The sequence below is a fragment of the Oratosquilla oratoria genome, chromosome 28 (genome assembly GCF_046742065.1).
Source record: "Oratosquilla oratoria isolate Oo_2021 chromosome 28, ASM4674206v1, whole genome shotgun sequence".
Taxonomy (NCBI): Eukaryota; Metazoa; Arthropoda; class Malacostraca; order Stomatopoda; family Squillidae; genus Oratosquilla; species Oratosquilla oratoria.
The window spans coordinates 1,801,845-1,820,218 of record NC_134804.1 but is presented as its reverse complement, the minus strand read 5'-3'; the positions used below and the strand labels follow the sequence as shown (position 1 = coordinate 1,820,218).

At 39.9% G+C, this 18,374-nt stretch overlaps 1 protein-coding gene across 4 annotated transcripts in view; it reads left to right on the top strand.

Moving 5' to 3' along the window:
- Positions 1-18,374, top strand: part of Sulf1 (Extracellular sulfatase Sulf1) — a 233,720-nt gene that overhangs the window by 173,502 nt on the left and 41,844 nt on the right. For all 4 annotated transcript variants that reach the window (XM_076210898.1, XM_076210900.1, XM_076210899.1 and 1 more), the window contains exons 8-9: positions 5,527-5,702; positions 5,844-6,020. In XM_076210898.1, coding sequence (XP_076067013.1) covers positions 5,527-5,702; positions 5,844-6,020 — 353 coding nt within the window. The remainder of the gene's footprint in view (positions 1-5,526; positions 5,703-5,843; positions 6,021-18,374) is intronic.

The following is an 18,374-nucleotide window of genomic DNA, read 5'->3' as shown; positions in this document are numbered from 1 at the left end:
CGGTGAGTGATATGATTATGAATATGTTTTCGGAGGCTGGTATTTGGTGGTTGTGGATTGTTATGTCGTCTGCGTAGGAAGAGATTTGTATTTCTGAGTTGTCTGGCATGCAGCAGTGTGCTGTCTTTCAGTGTGTTAATGGAGCGGTGAGTGATATGATTATGAATATGTTTTCGGAGGCTGGTATTTGGTGGTTGTGGATTGTTATGTCGTCTGCGTAGGAAGAGATTTGTATTTCTGAGTTGTCTGGTGTGGGTAAGTCATGCATGTATAGATTAAATAGTGTGGGGGATAGAACTGAGCCCTGTGGTACTCCATTCTTAATGTTTCTGATGTGCGATGATTGGCCATTATATGACACATGAGCATTCCTACCTGCCAGATAATTGGCCAGCCATCTTTTGGTGTTATTGTGCATGTCTGTGTTATATATTTTATTTGTTAGGTTGTGGCGGGGGATAGCATCAAAAGCTTTACTAATGTCTAATGTTATGAGAAGTGTTCTGTGGTGGGGCCTATCTGAATTGATGCCATCTAAAATTCTTTGTGTGAGGTTTATCAGAAGAGTGTTTGTGGAGTGTAGTGGCCTAAAACTGTGTTGTGAGTCAGCAAGGGGAATATGTGGTGTGACAAGTTTAAGTATTAGGCGTTCAATGACTTTAGAGGGGGTGCAGAGAAGTGTGATTGGGCGGTGTGATGTTGGGATTGTTGGGTCTTTGTTCGGTTTTGGAATGGTGATTATTTTACCATGCTTCCAGATGTCGGGTATAGTGTTGTGTGAATAGCTGTAGTTTGCAATGTTTGTGAGTGCATGTATACCTTGTGGTCCAATGTGTTTTAGGTGGATGTTGCTTATGTTATCAGGGCCACAGGCAGATGAGCGCTTGAGAGTATGTATTATGAGTTTTGTCTGACTGTCTATGAAGGGTGTATAGTCTGAGTCTGTGGGGAAGTCTTTCTTACGTCAAATGGTGCGTCGGTCGTCAGGGTGAGAAGTGAGATGGCTTGTCTGTGCAAAATGACGTATGAGTGCGTTTGCTTGTTGTCTGTTTGAGGGTAGATTATCTGTTGTTGTGATTATTGCTGCGTGAGAGCGTGTAGTGTTACTGTTGGATAGTGTAATGCTGTTGAGTGTTTTGTACAATTTGCTGGTGTTTGTTTTGTGATCAAGTGCATTGATAAAGTTTTGCCAATTTTGTGTTTTTTGTTCGTGTATTTGATTAGCAATCACAGTGTTTAGTGTTTGTATTTGGTGTGCTATGTTTTGAGGGATAGGTGTGGGTGTATCGTGTTTAAGTGTGTCACGTTGTCTGATGAGGTCTTGGATTTCTGGTGTGAAGTTGGGGTTGTGTGATTTTCTGTTGCCTCTAGGGATGTATCTCTTGTCTGTGTTTTGTATGATTGTATTAAAAGTGTGCACAGCAATGTTTATGTTTGTGATTGGTGTACTGTTAAGTGTTTCAAAATGTTGTTCTGTCTCTTTAGTAAAAGCTTCCCAGTTACCTCTCTTGTAATTGGTGTATGTGTGTCTGTGGCCAACTGGGGTGCATCTTGTTTTGGTGGTGATGATGATTGGAAGGTGGTCAGAACCAAGGGTTCCGACCACTCTCCATGATGTTGTTGGGATTAGGCAGGGGGAGCAGAAGGTGATATCAGGAGAGGAGGGAGTGTAGAGGGCTTGGTGTGGGATATGTATATGATTATGTGTGTTGTTCATGATAGTCAATGTGTCAAACTGAGTCTGTATATCAAGCCCTCTGTCTGTGTCAGGGTTGTCGACATACCAGGCAGACGACTTGGCGTTGAAGTCACCACCCATGATCAGGTTGGGGATTGAGGCTAGTTGGCTGAATTGAGGCCTGAAGGTGTTTGGAACTGTGGGGGATGATTGTGGGGGAATGTACATGTTAACTATTATCAGTGTTGATTTGTTGCCTGTGCGGATTTGAATGGATTGGATTTCTGTTGTGTTATCTGTGGTAGGGAGGAGAATTTTGGTTGTGGCACTTGTGTCCACAAAACAGATGGAGTGATGGATCAGGGTGATGAGTCCACCGCCATTGCCGTTGGTCCGGTCTTGTCTGATGGTGGTGTAATTATGAAATGATGGTGTTTTGTGTGAGTGTCTTAGTTTTGTTTCTTGTATAATCGCAATGTGTATGTTGTGTTGTTTAAGAAAGTGTTCAAGTTCATGTTTTTTCGTGTTAATACCGTCAATGTTGTGTTGTAATATGTTGATGTTGTGTGTTTTGTATGTGTTGTATGTTGCCGCTTGGGGTTGAGGTTGGGTTGTTAATGGGGAAGGTATAGGATCTAGGCTAGAGGGGGGAAAGGAGAGATCGGGGTCAAAGGAAGGGGAGTACTGATCGGGGGTAAGGGCAAAGGGAAATTGGGAATGGGTAAGGGTGCTGGCTGTGGTTGGGGAGGTGGGAGTGGGGTTACTGGAGGGCAGGTAGAACATGTCCAAGTGTTTGTGTATTGGTTTGTGTCAGCAAGTGTTGTACAAGTGAAGTGGGCCCAGTTTTTGCACATATTGCACTGAACTGAGCCCTTTGTCTGTCTGCTCGAAGTAATGGGTTTAGAGCATGTTGGGCATGTGTATTTTGTGGTGGGCCCAGGATTGATCTCTACATCTCCGGCTAAAAGTAGAAGAAGAGGGGTGATCGCCGGGAAATCACCCCTTGGTGCAGAAAAAATGTAACATTGCATGTTGAGAAAAAGGATTGTGGTACTCCCCAAGGCAGGCGTAGCTTCTCTTGGGGATTGGTGCCACCTGCGTAGAGCTGATGGCCAGGGGTGGTTGCTGCTGATTGGCCCCCAACTCTTGGGGTTGGGGGGTGGTCCCACGACGTAGACGCTGCAGCTCCAGGACCTGTTAAGTGTAGTTGGGAAGGCTTATGGGAGGATCTTGATTGAGAGGATTAGGAGAGGAACAGAGGGAGTAATTGGTGAGGAACAGTGTGGATTTAGGATGGGTAGAGGTTGTGTAGATCAGATTTTTGTAGTAAGACAGATATGTGAGAAAGCTATAGGAAAGGGGAAGGATGTTTTTTTTGGCTTTTATGGATCTGGAAAAGGCTTACAACAGGGTAGACAGGAAGGCAATATGGGAGATTTTGTGGATATATGGGATAGAAAGAAAGCTTTTAGGAGCTGTCAAGAGTTTTTATGAGAGTAGTAGAGCATGTGTCAGGATAAGAAATGGAGAGAGTGAGTGATTCGAGGTAAAGTTGGGACTTCATCAGGGATGCATTATGTCGCCCTGGCTGTTCAACTTATACATGGATGGGGTGGTGCAAGAGGTAAATGCAAGGGTGGTGGGTCAGGGATTGGAGATGGTTAAAGAAAATGGAGAAAAGTGGGAGGTGAGTCAGCTGTTGTTTGTGGACAACACTGCGCTTGTGGCAGGATCGGAGGAGGGATTGAGGAAGTTGGTGACAGAGTTTGGGAGAGTGTGTGAAAAAAGAAAGCTGAAGATAAATGTGGGTAAAAGTAAGGTGATGAGATGTACAAGGGGTGAAAGTGGCAGCAGACTGGAAGTGAGCATTAAGGGAGAGCGACTGGAGGAAGTGGATAGTTTTATATACTTGGGTGCAAATGTGGCAGGAAAAGGTTGAGTGGAGGTGGACGTAGAATGTAGATTGAGAGAAGCAAGTAAATGCCTTGGTGGATTAAAAAGTGTAATGAGGAATAGACATTTGGGAATGGATGCTAAGAGGAGACTGTATGAAGGAGTGATTGTGCCAACAACACTGTATGGAGCAGAAACATGGAACATAAGAGAGGAAGAGAGATGGAGTTTGAATGTGTTTGAGATGAGGTGTCTAAGAAGTATGATAGGGGTTACTAGGCTGGATAGAGTGAGAAATGAGGAGGAGAACAGGGGTGGAAAGGGAGCTGGGAGATAGGGTTGATGAAAGAGTATTAGGATGGTTTGGACACATGGAAAGAATGAGTGAAGAAAGACTATTAAATGAGGTATGGAAGGCAGATGTGGAGGGAGTGAACATGAGGGGACGTCCTAGGATGAGATGGATGGATGGGGTGAAGGGGGCCTTGGGGAAGAGGGGAATGTCTGTTGAGGAAGGACGGGAGATGACAGAAGACAGGGGTGAATGGAGAATGGTTGTATATGGATGATGATGTGATGCATGAGGTGGAATGGGTGGGGGGATGGGGGGTGAGGTAGTATGTGTGAGCATGGGTGGACGGAGAGGGAGGGTCGCCGATTTAATGAAGCGGCCTTGCTGTGGATGTGCTGTGACTTGTGACACTGTCTCTGACCCAGGGCAGTGGACAAGGTGCAGGGATGACCCGTCATCCAGGAGGTGCTAAGATGGGAGGGAGGGTGGAGGGGAGTGGAGTGTATTCAGGGATGGAATGGGTGGGAATGATTTTATGCCTTTTTCTTTTTGGCTACCTCCCTTGAAAGGGGGAAAAAGCCTTGGTATATGTATGTATTCTGTCTACAATTTCAGGTTCCAATGTAAGTATTAAATCCAATCACAAAGGTTCCTCATTGTTTCTGTATCTGGAATTTTCCTTTATCCACTGAGTCATTGTGTATTCAATGGTCATATCAAGTAGTATACTGCCCCATATATATTCTCCACCCCTCACTGTCATTTCTTCCCAACATATTTCTTTTGAATTAAAATCACCCATAATTACTGTATTTCCTCCTTTCAGTATATCAGTTAGTACATGTTAAGTATCCTCCAACAATTTGGAATGATTGTGTTCTGTCCAGGACTGTGTTTTAGGGGGTACATACACTACTACAAATTTTCTACTTTTCATGTGGTTATTTCCTACTTTTATCATAATTGATTCAACATTGTTTTTTCCTTCTGTTAACTTTGTCACATTTAAGTCTTTCTTGGTCAGAAATAGTACTCCCCCTCCTTGTTTTTCCTTTCTATTCTTCATCCAGCAGTTGTATAGTCCTTGTCCCACAGTGTTAGGTGGTAGATTACCTTTTAGTTTGGTTTCTACTATTCCCATTATGTCCGGTTTTTCTGATGCCAGGTAATCATTTAGTTCATTCAGTCCTGAGATCATTCCATCTATGTTGGTATAGGCTAGTTTTAATTTTTTTCCTTCTCGTCTTTTTCTGTCTGCTTTGTTTCCTTTTTCGTGATATACCATTTTCTCAGCCTCAGGTCCACCACTTCCCCCCCCCCCAAAAAAAAAATCTTTTCAGCCTCAGTTCTTTTTTCATTTTTTTTTCCTTCGCTTCATTTCTGAGTTCCTTTTCTCTTTCTTCATCACTCATTTCCTTCTTTATCCATACATTCTTGTGATTTTCACTGTTTGCTAGTTTTGATGTTCTGGAGAGTACTTCCTCTGCTATTATTTGTGTGTGTGTGTGTGTATTTAAGACTGCTATTCCTTGGAGAGTATACTGTACCAAATATGACTTTAGTATGGATGTACAAAATGTATAAACTATATATTTTTTTCCTAAGTTATATTATTGAGCTTGCTGTAGACTAGCCCAAGTTCATTTAGCACATTCATTTACAGATATATGAAGAGCTGGAATCTTTTGGAGAGCTGAATAACACTTATATTTTTTATACAAGTGACCATGGATACCACTTAGGACAGTTTGGCTTAGTAAAGGGGAAATCAATGCCCTTTGAATTTGACATCAAGGTGCCTTTCTTTGTTAGTGGACCAGATGTCAACCCAGGAATCATGTATGAAAAAAGCGCTTTTTTTTGTTTCATAAAGTCTAATTTAATGAAACAAAATGCTTAGAAAGGACATGTTTTTTTACTTCATGTAATTAAGTTCAGCTCATAAAACCTATTCATTAATTTATTTATCTATTTTTTTAGACTTCCTAACATTGCCCTCAATATAGATTTGGCTCCAACTTTCCTTGACATTGCTGGAATCACTGTTCCTCCACATATGGATGGTCGTTCTCTCCTACCTCTTTTCCGGCACACAAAGTCCTTACATAAAAAGAAGCAAGTTCAGATTCCTTGGCGAGATTCATTTCTTGTTGAAAGGTTAGTAACTATGAAATTTTCACCATGCATGTATTTTTTCATGAGATGATATGATTGTCTTTAAAATGTAAAAGTGAAACATGAAGTATAGATTCAGTTGCTAGCAAGAAATCAGTGCTTCTTTCCATGTGTTAAAGATATACAAAATATACTAATGGTCTGGTAAAGTAAAATATTTTTATCAGTTTAAAGACATTTATGTTTTCCACATATGTAAGGCATATTTGCAAAAAAATTGGCAAAAGGAAAAAAATGTTTTTTTTTTGGGCCTGTGGATTTTGAGAAGGTTTATGACAGGGTAGACAGTAAATCATCGTGGGATATATTGCAGATATATGAGATAAGGGTAAGGGCATGAAATTTAGAGTTTGTTTTCATTTTAGGAATGGTGAAAATGATTTAAGGTAAAGGTAAAGCTGTGCCACATGTCTGTTGAGAAAGAAAGGGGGCAGAAAATAGGAGTGAGTGGAGGATGGCTGTACATAGGTGATACTGTCATGTAAGAAAGGGAGGGGACAGGGGATGGGAGTGGTTATGTGTGAATGATATTTTGATGCAACCCAAAGTGATTTCTCCCCTCTTCTGTGTTTTCTGCATGAGTAGACGGAGAGGGGGTTCACTGATTAATTCAAGTGGCCTTGATGTTGATGTACTTTGTCTCGTTACATTGCTTCTGACCCAGGGCAGTGGGTGGGATACAGGGATGACTCTTCATCCATGAGGAGCTAAGATGAGAAGGAGGAAAGGATGGTGGATGGCATTGGAATGGGTGGGAGTAGGTACATGCCTTTTGACTTGGGAAAAAGCCCCTGTTATTTAGATAGATGATGGATAAGGGCTGCACAAACCCATAGATGCATAGAAATAACACACGTATCAAAGACAAAAATAATAATCTTAATTAAAACTCTTCAGATGTAAAATAGCCCACGTAGAACTATCAGAAATAACTATTATTTGCAGTTATAGAATATCAAAGACCACGATAGACAGAACTCAATGATTAAATAACAAAACATCCACTAGTGTAATTTTAACTTACGAGATAATTTTTCAATTTTAACGTAGACTCAAAATATAAAAATGTCACCGCGAAGAAATCTCCCAGGCAGTCACCCAAAACCTAGTAAATTAGGATAAACTAGTATACAACGACAAATCCCAAGATGAACATAACTAACACTTAAACCATGAAATTACATTAAATATTCCTCCTTCGGACGCAAGACGTCATACGATTCGATAGGTTAGGTCCTCACGATCATTTACTTATAAAAACTTTTCTCACTATCTGTAAAAGTACTTCTTCACTTTCTTCCAACCGTGAAACCCCGGAATAATACACTCAAAACCCCCCACTCCAAGAAGATGAATGCATTTCATACCATACAAACATTAGAATTAAAAAAAAAAAAAAATTAACTGCCTTAAATAAATATCAATATGTATAAGCGCGATAATAAGAACAACAGAAAGCATAATTTTCCATGAAAATTATAGCCAATAACCATTCACAATACTAGCAACTTTGTATATATCTCTATGCAATGTATAAATATTAACCAATATATATGAATATTTAGCTCTACACAAACTAACATATTAATTAACCCCTTCCATACGGTGCCGCACACGTAGGCGTCATGGACTTAGATCTCGGTGGCAGCAACCAATGCCAGCCGTACGACATGTCGTAATAATACTCGCATCATAAAATATAGTCACCGCTTATATCGATCGTTCTCTCTTCACCCGTGAATTTTGATAACCATAGAAAATGCGATTACAAAAGAATTAGAAAGAATGTCATTATGGAGGGGCGACTACAATAAATATAATCAAGACGCCGATATGGCAGCCTCGCGAATACACTCGCTCCCCATGACGCCTACATGTGCGGCACCGTATGGAAGGGGTTAAAAACAAACTAACCATCTAGGATGTCATGTCTTCAGTAAAGCTATGACTGTAGTGAAAGTGTACAATATATATACATCTCAGAGAAAAGAGATCATCAAAAATTCTCATTGAACAGAGACACAACTAAAAAGTGAAAATTCATTCTCATTGAAAAGAGAATATACAAGTGTAAATAATTTACATAGCCTTATTGAACACATTCAAGATATGATAATATACGTAAAAATCCCCCTTCTTTTACTCACTCAAACCAATTTTATAAATCAATATCCCCCACTAGCAACTTAACAAATTATCATATCTTAAATTTTGTAATTATGTATGCCAAACCCCACTATCACGACCTTAAACCAAGGTACGAGGACGTACCTCAAAAGGTCAGGGAGGCAATGTAACCATTACTAACCATCACCCACCACGCACGTGATCCACATGCTTGCAACATAGCGAGACTCCCCTCTTGCTTACCTTGCATTTCCCAGAACATACATCTAACGCAGCACATTTCAAGACAAACAAGATATAGATACCCAATGTCACCAGACTAACCTATTAAAAATCCTTTATCATAACTGCCCTATTATATTACCCATAAACTAACATATATATAATATACCTAACAACATCCACCAACTATAGGACTAACCCTCATATATAAAACTGACCCCAATGCATAGAATAGCGAGACTAACGCCTTTAGTTACAACAACCCACTAACCCCCTATATAACCTATAACACCCATGTCACGAACGCCAGAGCTGGGTAGGTGAAGAGCCTACCGGCCAGACGCCAGAGCTGGGTAGGTGAAGAGCCTACTGGGGAGCTTTGCCCCTGTAATGTGGGTGATTGAGGAGCACTCCCCAGGTCCTGAATCCCTCCATCCCTATCTTGTGGGTAATTGTACCTGGAATTGGGGTATCACTCCCACTTGAATGAAAGCATCTCTGATCCACCAATACTACTCCCACCAGGAGTCCTCCCTAACTACCATGAGTCTCTCCTATGGGACCTTGACATGGAGCATATCTATCCCCCTGAAGTCATTAACTCCCTCACTCTTGTTACATAATTTTCCTTTTACACAACATATATTCTTAATACTAACATGTACATTATTATATGCATGTACCTATATAGACATAAAAAATATGAAAGAAAACATATTTATATACTCAATGTTAACATAATGTGGTAGTGTTCAGTAGTCCTCCGTAGACATTTTGCTGCTTACCATCCACTTCCTCTCCTTTCTCTTTTCCACACAGAAACACTACCCATCCCTCACAATAATGGTCATTTCGCACTGGTCACTGAGTTCGTATGTACTGGTAGCACTCTTCTAAGAGTCTGTGTGGATGTCGTATTCTAGGCGGAAGCACTTCTGTTTTGGGGTTTGGTTGGAACTCCCTTTCTACAGGTTCTATCAGCCACTCCTCTCCAATATACGGTTTCACTTGGGCCACAGCCCTTCTTGTATATTTTCCTGTGAACATATTTTCAAGAACACACACATTGTTCTCTGCAAGTTTCTCCACTACCTGGTATGGGCCTTCCCACTTCGGGTTCAACTTATGACATGTTCCTGGTAGAGTGGTCTTCTGGATCCACACTAGGGACCCGACATCCACCTTTTGGTCTCCTCTTCCTTGATTCACTTGGTTTCGGTACCTCTTGGTGTTCTTGTGGGTTTCCAGTATAACCTGGTGTGCCAACTCAGCTTCGTCTTCTGCATCCAAGAATCTTAGAGGAAATGAAAAATGAGATTGTTGTTCCAGTAGAAGTTATTTTCAAGAAATCCATCATATCTGGAGACAAAAAAGGTGACAAAAAGAAACAAAATAACTATAGGCCTATAAGTTTGACTTCAATCGTAGGAAAAATAATGGAAACTATCATTAGAGATGCTATTGAACATCATTTAGAAAGTAACCATTTGATAAATGATAGCCAGCATGGTTTCAGACGGAAACATTTTTGCGTGACTAACTTACTCGAATTCCACAACACAGGTATCTCGAATTATGACAAAAGAAACAATATAGATTTAATATATCTAGAGTTTGCAAAAGCTTTTGATACCGTCCCCCACAAAAGACTACTTACTAAATTAGCTTCACACAGAATAAGTGGTAGCCTATTAAGTTGGATTAGTAATTGATTGAATGATGGAAAACAGAGAGTTGTTTGAAATGGAAAACCTTCTAGATGGAAAAATGTTACAAGTGGAGTTCCTCAGGGTTCTGTTCTTGGGCCACTTCTATTCATAGTATATATAAATGATATAGACCATGGACTAAAGTCTATCGTCTCCAAATGTGCTGATGATACAAAACTGTGTGGAATAGCAAATGATCTCCTAAACCAATTAGATATTCAACAAGATTTAGATAGATTACAGCAATGGTCTGAAAAGTGGCTAATGAAATTTAACACAAGTAAATGCAAGGTAATGCACATAGGTAAAAATAACAGTAAGAAAAGAAAAGAGAAGTAAAGCAAAAGGTAAAGGTTGCAAAGAGGAGAGCAGATGTGAAATGGGGTAAGAGTTTGACAGAAAATTTTGAAAGTAATAAAAAGATGTTTTGGAAAGAAAGTAAGAGAGGAAGAGGAGGCAAATCAAGTAGAGAAGAAAAGGTAAAAGGTGCAGATGGAGAGATGATAATGGAAGAGAAGGCAGTAAGGGGAAGATGGGCAGAATATTTTAGGGAGTTGCTAAATGTGAAGGAGGATAGGGAAGGAAAGATTGCTGCAGTGGGAAGTGCAAAGAAAATGAGAGATGAATGAGGAGAATGGAGGAGAAATAAGGAAGGATGAGGTGAAGGCAGTTGTTAAGATGATGAAAGCAGGTAAGGCACCTGGTCTGGATGGATGCCATGCAGAATGTCTGAAAAAGGGAGGTACAGTGATGGTGGACTGATTGGTGAGGTTATTTAATGTTTGTTGGAGAGAGGGTAGAGTGCCAGAGGACTGGAGGAGTGCCTGTATAGTTCCTCTTTACAAGGGAAAAGGGGACAAGTGTGAATGTAGTAGTTTCAGAGGAATTAGCTTGTTGAGTGTAGTTGGGAAGGCTTATGGGAGGATCTTGATTGAGAAGATTAGGAGAGGAACAGAAGGAGTAATTGGTGAGTAACAGTGTGGATTTAGGACAGGTAGAGGTTGTGTAGATCAGATCTTTGTGGTAAGACAGATATGTGAGAAAGCTATAGGAAAGGGGAAGGATGTTTTTTGGGCTTTTATGGATCTGGAAAAGACTTATGATAGGGTAGACAGGAAGGCACTGTGGGAGGTTATGCAGATATACGAGATAGGAGGAAAGCTTCTAGGAGCTGTCAAGAGTTTTTATGAGAGTAGTAGAGGTTGTGTCAGGATTGGAAATGGAGAGAGTGAGTGGTTTCAGGTAAAGGTGGGACTTCGTCAAGGATGCGTTATGTCGCCCTGGCTGTTCAACTTATACATGAATGGGGTAGTGCAAGAGGTAAATGCAAGGGTAGTGGGTCAGGGATTGGAGATGGTTAAAGAAAATGGAGAAAAGTGGGAGGTGAGTCAGCTGGTGTTTGCGGACGACACTGCGCTTGTGGCAGGATCGGAGGAGGGATTGAGAAAGTTGGTGGCAGAGTTTGGGAGAGTATGTGATAGAAGAAAGCTAAAGATAAATGTGGGTAAAAGTAAGGTGATGAGATGTACAAGGGGTGAAAGTGGCAGTAGACTGGAAGTGAGCATTAAGGGAGAGCGACTGGAGGAAGTGGATAGTTTTAGATACTTGGATGCAAATTTGGCAGGGAAAGGTGGAGTGAAAGTGGAGGTAGAATGTAGATTGAGAGAAGCGAGTAAATGCCTTGGTGGATTAAAGAGTGTAATGAGGAATAGACATTTGGGAATGGATGCTAAAAGGAGACTGTATGAAGGAGTGATCGTGCCAACAGCACTGTATGGGGCAGAAACATGGAACATAAGAGAAGAAGAGAGAAGGAGTTTGAATGTGTTTGAGATGAGGTGTCTGAGAAGTATGATGGGGGTTACTAGGCTAGATAGAGTGAGAAATGAGGAGGTGAGGAGGAGAACAGGGGTGGAAAAGGAGCTGGGAGATAGGGTTGATGAAAGAATATTAGGATGGTTTGGACACATGGAAAGAATGAGTGAAGAAAGACTAGTAAAAGAGGTATGGAAGGCAGATGTGGAGGGAGTGAACATGAGGGGACGTCCTAGGATGAGGTGGATGGATGGGGTGAAGGGGGCTTTGGGGAAGAGGGGAATGTCTGTTGAGGAAGGACGGGAGAGGACAGAAGATGGGTGAATGGAGAATGGTTGTATATGGATGATGTTGTGATTGCATGAGGTGGAATGGGCGGGTGGATGGGGGTGAGGTAGTATGTGTGAGCAAAATTTGATGCAGCCCGAAGGGATTTCTCCCCGTCCTCTCCTTTTATGCAATGGGGGGACGGAGAGGGAGGGTCTCCGATTTAATGAAGCAGCCTTGCTGTGGATGTGCTGTGTCTTGTGACACTGCTTCTGACCCAGGGCAGTGGACAAGGTGCAGGGATGACCCATCATTCAGGAGGTGCTAAGATAAGAGGGAGGGTGGAGGGGTGTGGAGTGTATTCAGGGATGGAATGGGTGGGAATTATTTTATGCCTTTTTCTTTTTGGCTACCCCCTTGTAAGGGGGAAAAAGCCTTGGTATATGTATGTATGTTAACAAAAGTGAATAGGGGAAAAGATCTCGGCATAATTATCAGTAACGATCTCAAATCATCCAAGCAGTGTATTTCAGCCTCTGAGAAAGCAAATAAGATTCTAGGACTGATTGTACGATCTTTTGAATTCAAAAGTCCAACACTCATTAACAAGCTATATAAATTGTTAGTTCGTCCACATTTGGAATATGCTGCCTCCGTATGGTCACCGAATCTCATTAAAGACATTGACAGACTGGAAAAAGTACAATGGCGAGCCACAAAACTGATTCCAAATATCATAAATGAATCATACGAAAATCGACTAAAACATATGAATCTGTTTTCCCTAAAAAAGCGTAGACTCAGAGGTGACTTGATACAGGTCTTTAAAATTCTAAAGGGAATTGACAACATCAAAAGTGACCAAATTTTCACACTGAATGAGAATTAGACAAGAAACAATGGTCTCAAACTGTCAGGTAATAGGTTCAATTTGGAAGTGGGTAGAAACAGCTTTGCCAACCGTGTAGTTAATGAATGGAATAAACTTCTTGCAGAAGCAGTGCAATGTAGTCCAGTTTGAAGCTTTAAGAATCATTTAGATATACACCTAAGCAAGATGCTTTAATGATTATCATTTATTTTATATTATTTGTTTTTGTTTTGTTATCATTTGTCTGATTTTCATTTATTATTAGTTATATGTCAATTTATTATTATTTACTATTTACCTGTTTGTTTATTATTTAACTATACCTATGCATTTATTTATGTATTTTATTTGTTATTTACATTATTATAGTTTTTATTTATTCATTTATTATTATTATGGTTTTTTTTGCATCCGACCTAAATATGGACCAAAAGGTCTCCTGTCGGCATGCTCCGCCTTTGTAATCCTTTGTAATTAGGGAGTCTATGACTTACCAGTCTCGGTGGATGTCAATTAAAGAAGTTTGGCCAGTAGAGTCATGGGTAACTTCATTTAATTTTTTCTGATATGTCATCAATAACTCTGGCCATCTATTTGGATGTCATTGGCATAGCATTGAGAGAATGCTCTTCAAACTTTTATACATCCTCACCATGATGTTATTGACATCACATACCCTGTGCTCTGGACACCATGTCCGATAGATCTATATCCATTCCATCGTCATAGTTGCTGGTGGAACCTTTCTATATTGCTGTGACAGCCCTTGTGTAGCTTTGAATCTTTGGCACGTGACGCACCCATTAACAAAGTTACAAACGTCTATCTTTAAGTTTGGCCAATAGAATAGTTCCTCAGCTTTTCTAATGGTTTTCCTTTGTCCCATATGTCCTGTGGATTTGTGTGCATGTTTCAGTGCTTGGTGTTTTAGATCATGGGGAATGACAAGTGTATATTGGAGGCTTCCATCAATCTTTTCCCTTTCCACCAACCACGGTTCTCTTTTCTATCCATTAAAGTATAACCATTACCGGTCGAAGTGAGGGGACGCTATGGGTCATGGTCAACACAGTTAATTTTCTATGGTTTTTGGTCTACGACCTGGCCATGTATAATGCTGTTGGTCAATGCACCCCTGTAATAACCTATGTACTTTTCAATTTATTCACTCCCATATCTAATCACTTTTTGATCGATTCACTCCCTAATCTAACAATTCCATAACTATGCACTCCTTAATCTAACATTTCTGTAACTATGCACTCCCTAATCTAACATTTCCGTAACTATGCACTCCGTAATCTAACAATTCCGTAACTATACACTCTCTAATCTAACATTGTAATTTGTGATTTAATGTACTTCCTAGTCTCTATTAGGCCTGTATGGGTTATGGTGTCTCACTCATCATCTTATAACTAATAAATATATATTAAATTTATTTTCATTTTTACTCAATTATTTCCAGGACAACTCATCTCCTACCTGTATGGGTTATGGCATCTCACTCATTATGACACACTGAGTTATTGGTGGGCATGCCATGCCCAACTATACAGTGGGAATTTTTCTCCCTCATTTCTAATCTATCATAAAGGCTATAGCTACTTTCCGAATGAGGCTGATGACACCACTTCCATGGTGGTATGGAAACCATGACAAAAGTCAATTTCATCAAGTACACCACAAAAATACATAACAAAAAATAAAACAGAATAGTTTGAATCTGTGTCGGTACTGTTTTAATGCTGCATGCTGTCCTGAGTGCATGAGTGCCATTATGGTTCTTATCAGGTGTGGGAGTTTTTATGTAAGGCTGACAGGGGGTTGTTTGATTATTGTGTTTGGTGATCAATCTTGAAAGGCTTGTTTAGTGATATGAGTATTTACCTAGTTGTGTTATAAGGAAAGGGGAGCTATGATTGTGGTGACCCGTCTTTGTATCTGACAGCATCTAATTTGTTCTTAACCTCTTCACTCTGGGGCACATCGCACGTCTGGCAGCATTAGCTGCCCAACGTGCGATGTTGCATCATAATAATCGCATTATAAAAAATAAAGTCAGTGCTCAATCGTTCGTTCTCTTTCACCCATGAATTTTGATAACCATAGAAAATATGATGAAGCCAGTTTAGAGAGAATGGAGGTTACATAGGTATGACTACAATAAATATAATCAAGACGCCGACGTTGGCATCATCGCGTACCCACTTGCTCCTCATGATGCCTACGTAGGCGTCACCGTATGGAAGTGGTTAAATTCTTGTATGGTTTTTGCACACACTATTGTTTCATCCAAGTTATTCCAGACATCCACCACTCTGTGTGGAAAACTATATATATATTTTTTCAGATCTCTTCTATAACTATTCTTTTTGAGTTTCTTTTCATGTCCCTTTGTTTTTCTTTTATCCCACTTTAATAAGTCTTCTCTGTCAAGGACTTCCATGTCTTTCATGATTCTATGAAAGGCCAATAGATTTCCTCTTTCTCTTCTTTGTTCCAGGGTTGGTAGTTCCAGTTTAGACAATCTTTGTATGTCAATTTTGAAAGTGTTGGTGCCATCTTTGTCATTGCTGTTTGGATTCTTTCTAATTTCTTTATATTCTTTTTTGTATGGGTGTCCATGGTGTTGCAGCATACTCCAATCTTGGTCTTATCAGTGTGACTAATGTTTTTTTTACCATTACTTCATCTAAGTAATTAAAAACCACCTTTATTGATCTGAGTAAATTGTAGGTTTCTCTGACCATTTTGTTTATATGCTTGTTTAGGGACATGTCTTTGGTGATAATTACTCCTAAGTGCTTTTCAGAGCTAACTTTCTTTACTTCCTTTATACCAATTTTATATTGTCGTGATATTCTATTTTTACTTTTTCCAAATTCTATTATACATTTCTTGATGTTGAAGTTCACTTCCCACTTTTGGCTCCATTCTCCAACTTTGTCCAGGTCATTCTGTAGTAATTCAGTCTTTTTCCATACTTTAGTAGTTTTGTGTCATCTGCAAAGGAGTTCATTTAACATTTTACACCTTTATCCATGTCATATATATATATATATATATATATATATATATATATATATATATATATATATATATATATATATATATAGAAAACATTATCAAACCCAATACTGAACCTTGTGGGACTGCACTTATCATTTCTTCCCAGGTTGTGATTTTATCTCTGAGCACCACTCTCATTTTTTTCCCATGCATGAAATCTTCCATCCATTTCAATAATTTTCCTTGTATATCTCCTATTGTTTCAAGTTTTCTTAATATTTTTTTGTGTGGTACTTTATCAAATGCCTTTTGTAAATACAGGAAAGCAAAATCTGCCCATCACTCTTTTTTGCATTATATCTATTAACTTTGAATAAAAACAAATCAAGTTTGTGGCACATGATCTTCCTTGTCACCACATTGTTTTGGATTCAGTATATTGTTTGCTTCCAGATGCTTAGTTCATCTACTTTTGATGACTTTTTCACATATTTTAGCTACTGTTATTGTAAGGGAGATAGGTCTATAGTTTGTTGGGTCTTCCTTGTCTTCCCCTTTATATATTGGCACAATATTTGTATTTTTCCAGTCCTGCAGTACCTTTCCTTCTTTGAGTAATTTATTATCTTGGATGTTTTGTCCGTTAGTTCATCTATACAATCTTTTAGTATCCAGTGTGCAATTCCGTCTGGGTAGTGTGATTTTCTGACATCAGTGTTTATTATTTGGTCCAGGGGAAAAAAGCCTTGGGTATATGTATGTTATTTCTGTGTCACATGATTTCTATCATTGGGGGGGATTTTTCTCCCTTTCCTTCACCCAATGGACAGGATGCAGGGATGACCCATCATCCAGGAGGTCATCCAGGAGGTGCCAAGATAAGAGGGAGGGAGGAGGGTGGAGGGGAGTGGAATATATAGGAAATGGAATGGGTGGGAGTGATTTCTATGCCTTTTTCTTTTTGGCTACCCCCCGTGTAGTGGGAAAAAGCTTTTGGTATATGTATGTAATACATATTTGAAATGTTTGTTCATAATTTCTTCAATATATTCTTTATTCCCATGACATAGTTTCACTATTTCCTGTTTATTTTTTAATTTACCATTTACATATCTATAGAATGTTTTTGTGTGTGGATGTTTTGTGTGGTTCAGGTGATAAACTGTTATAGATGTTTGCATAGTATGGTGCAGATGTGTTTTTTTATGTTGTGATCTGGTGGTAGTGCTTGTGAAATATAGTGTGAAGGGTGTGTGCTTTTTAGAATTCTGGCATATAATGTAATAAATTGGTAAGGGTAAACTAGCTTTGGCTCTGTTCTGCTGCATTGATTCTAACCCAAGCAATAGGCAGAGAGCAGGGATGGCCCATCATCCACAAGGAGATAAGATAAAAAGGAAAACAAATAAGTGAAGGGTGTGTGGGTTGGCTACCTTTATAAGATGGAATAGGCCTTTTTATATAAAGATATAGAAAATATATTTTGGATGGTAATTTAGTTTCCATTCCCTGTGGTGGGGGAAAAGAATACTGCCACCAATTATTCCCACATGGATTGTAAGAGGCGAGAAGAAAGGGACGGGGATTGGGACAAGGCATCCTTCTCCTTGTAGCCCCACAGGGGACATTCCTAAACAAAAAAGAGAAGGCATAAGAGGGTCTGGGAGTTTTCCGACCAGCACCCTAAGGTTTAGGTCTTTTAATGTGCATGTATGTGGTACAGATGAGAGTAAAAGGGAAGAGATAGGTAGTATGTTTGTGAGAAGAAAGATGGATGTGTTGGCTTTGAAGTTGAAAGGAAAGGGTGAGTATAAGTTTGGGAGTGTAAGTGGGAGGTTATCAGGAGAGAAGAGAGGGCGAGGGAGGGAAGGGGTGGCTATTCTAGTAAGTGAAGAGATAGGTAAACGGGTAGTGGAGTGGAAGGAGGTTTCCTCAAGGATAATGTGGATGAAGGTGAAACTGGGAAAGGAGATGTGGGTCTTTGTATGCATATGGGCCTGGCAGTGAGAAGAGTGTAGAAGAAAGGGAGGCCTTTTGGATAGATTTAAATGAGTGCATAGAGGATTTAGGAAGAAATGTAAATGTAATAGTACTGGGAGACCTTAATGCTAGGGTAGGAAATAGTCCAATCGATGGAGTGGTTGGGAAATGTGGAGTTCCAGGAAAGAATCGTAGTGGAGAGTTGATGGTGGAAATGTGTCTAGAGAGTTGATGATATCAAATACAGTGTTTCGGAAGAAAGTCAAGCATAAGTACACATGGGAGAGGGTGGTGGAGGGAAGGGTGGTAGATAGAGCGCTAATGGATTATGTA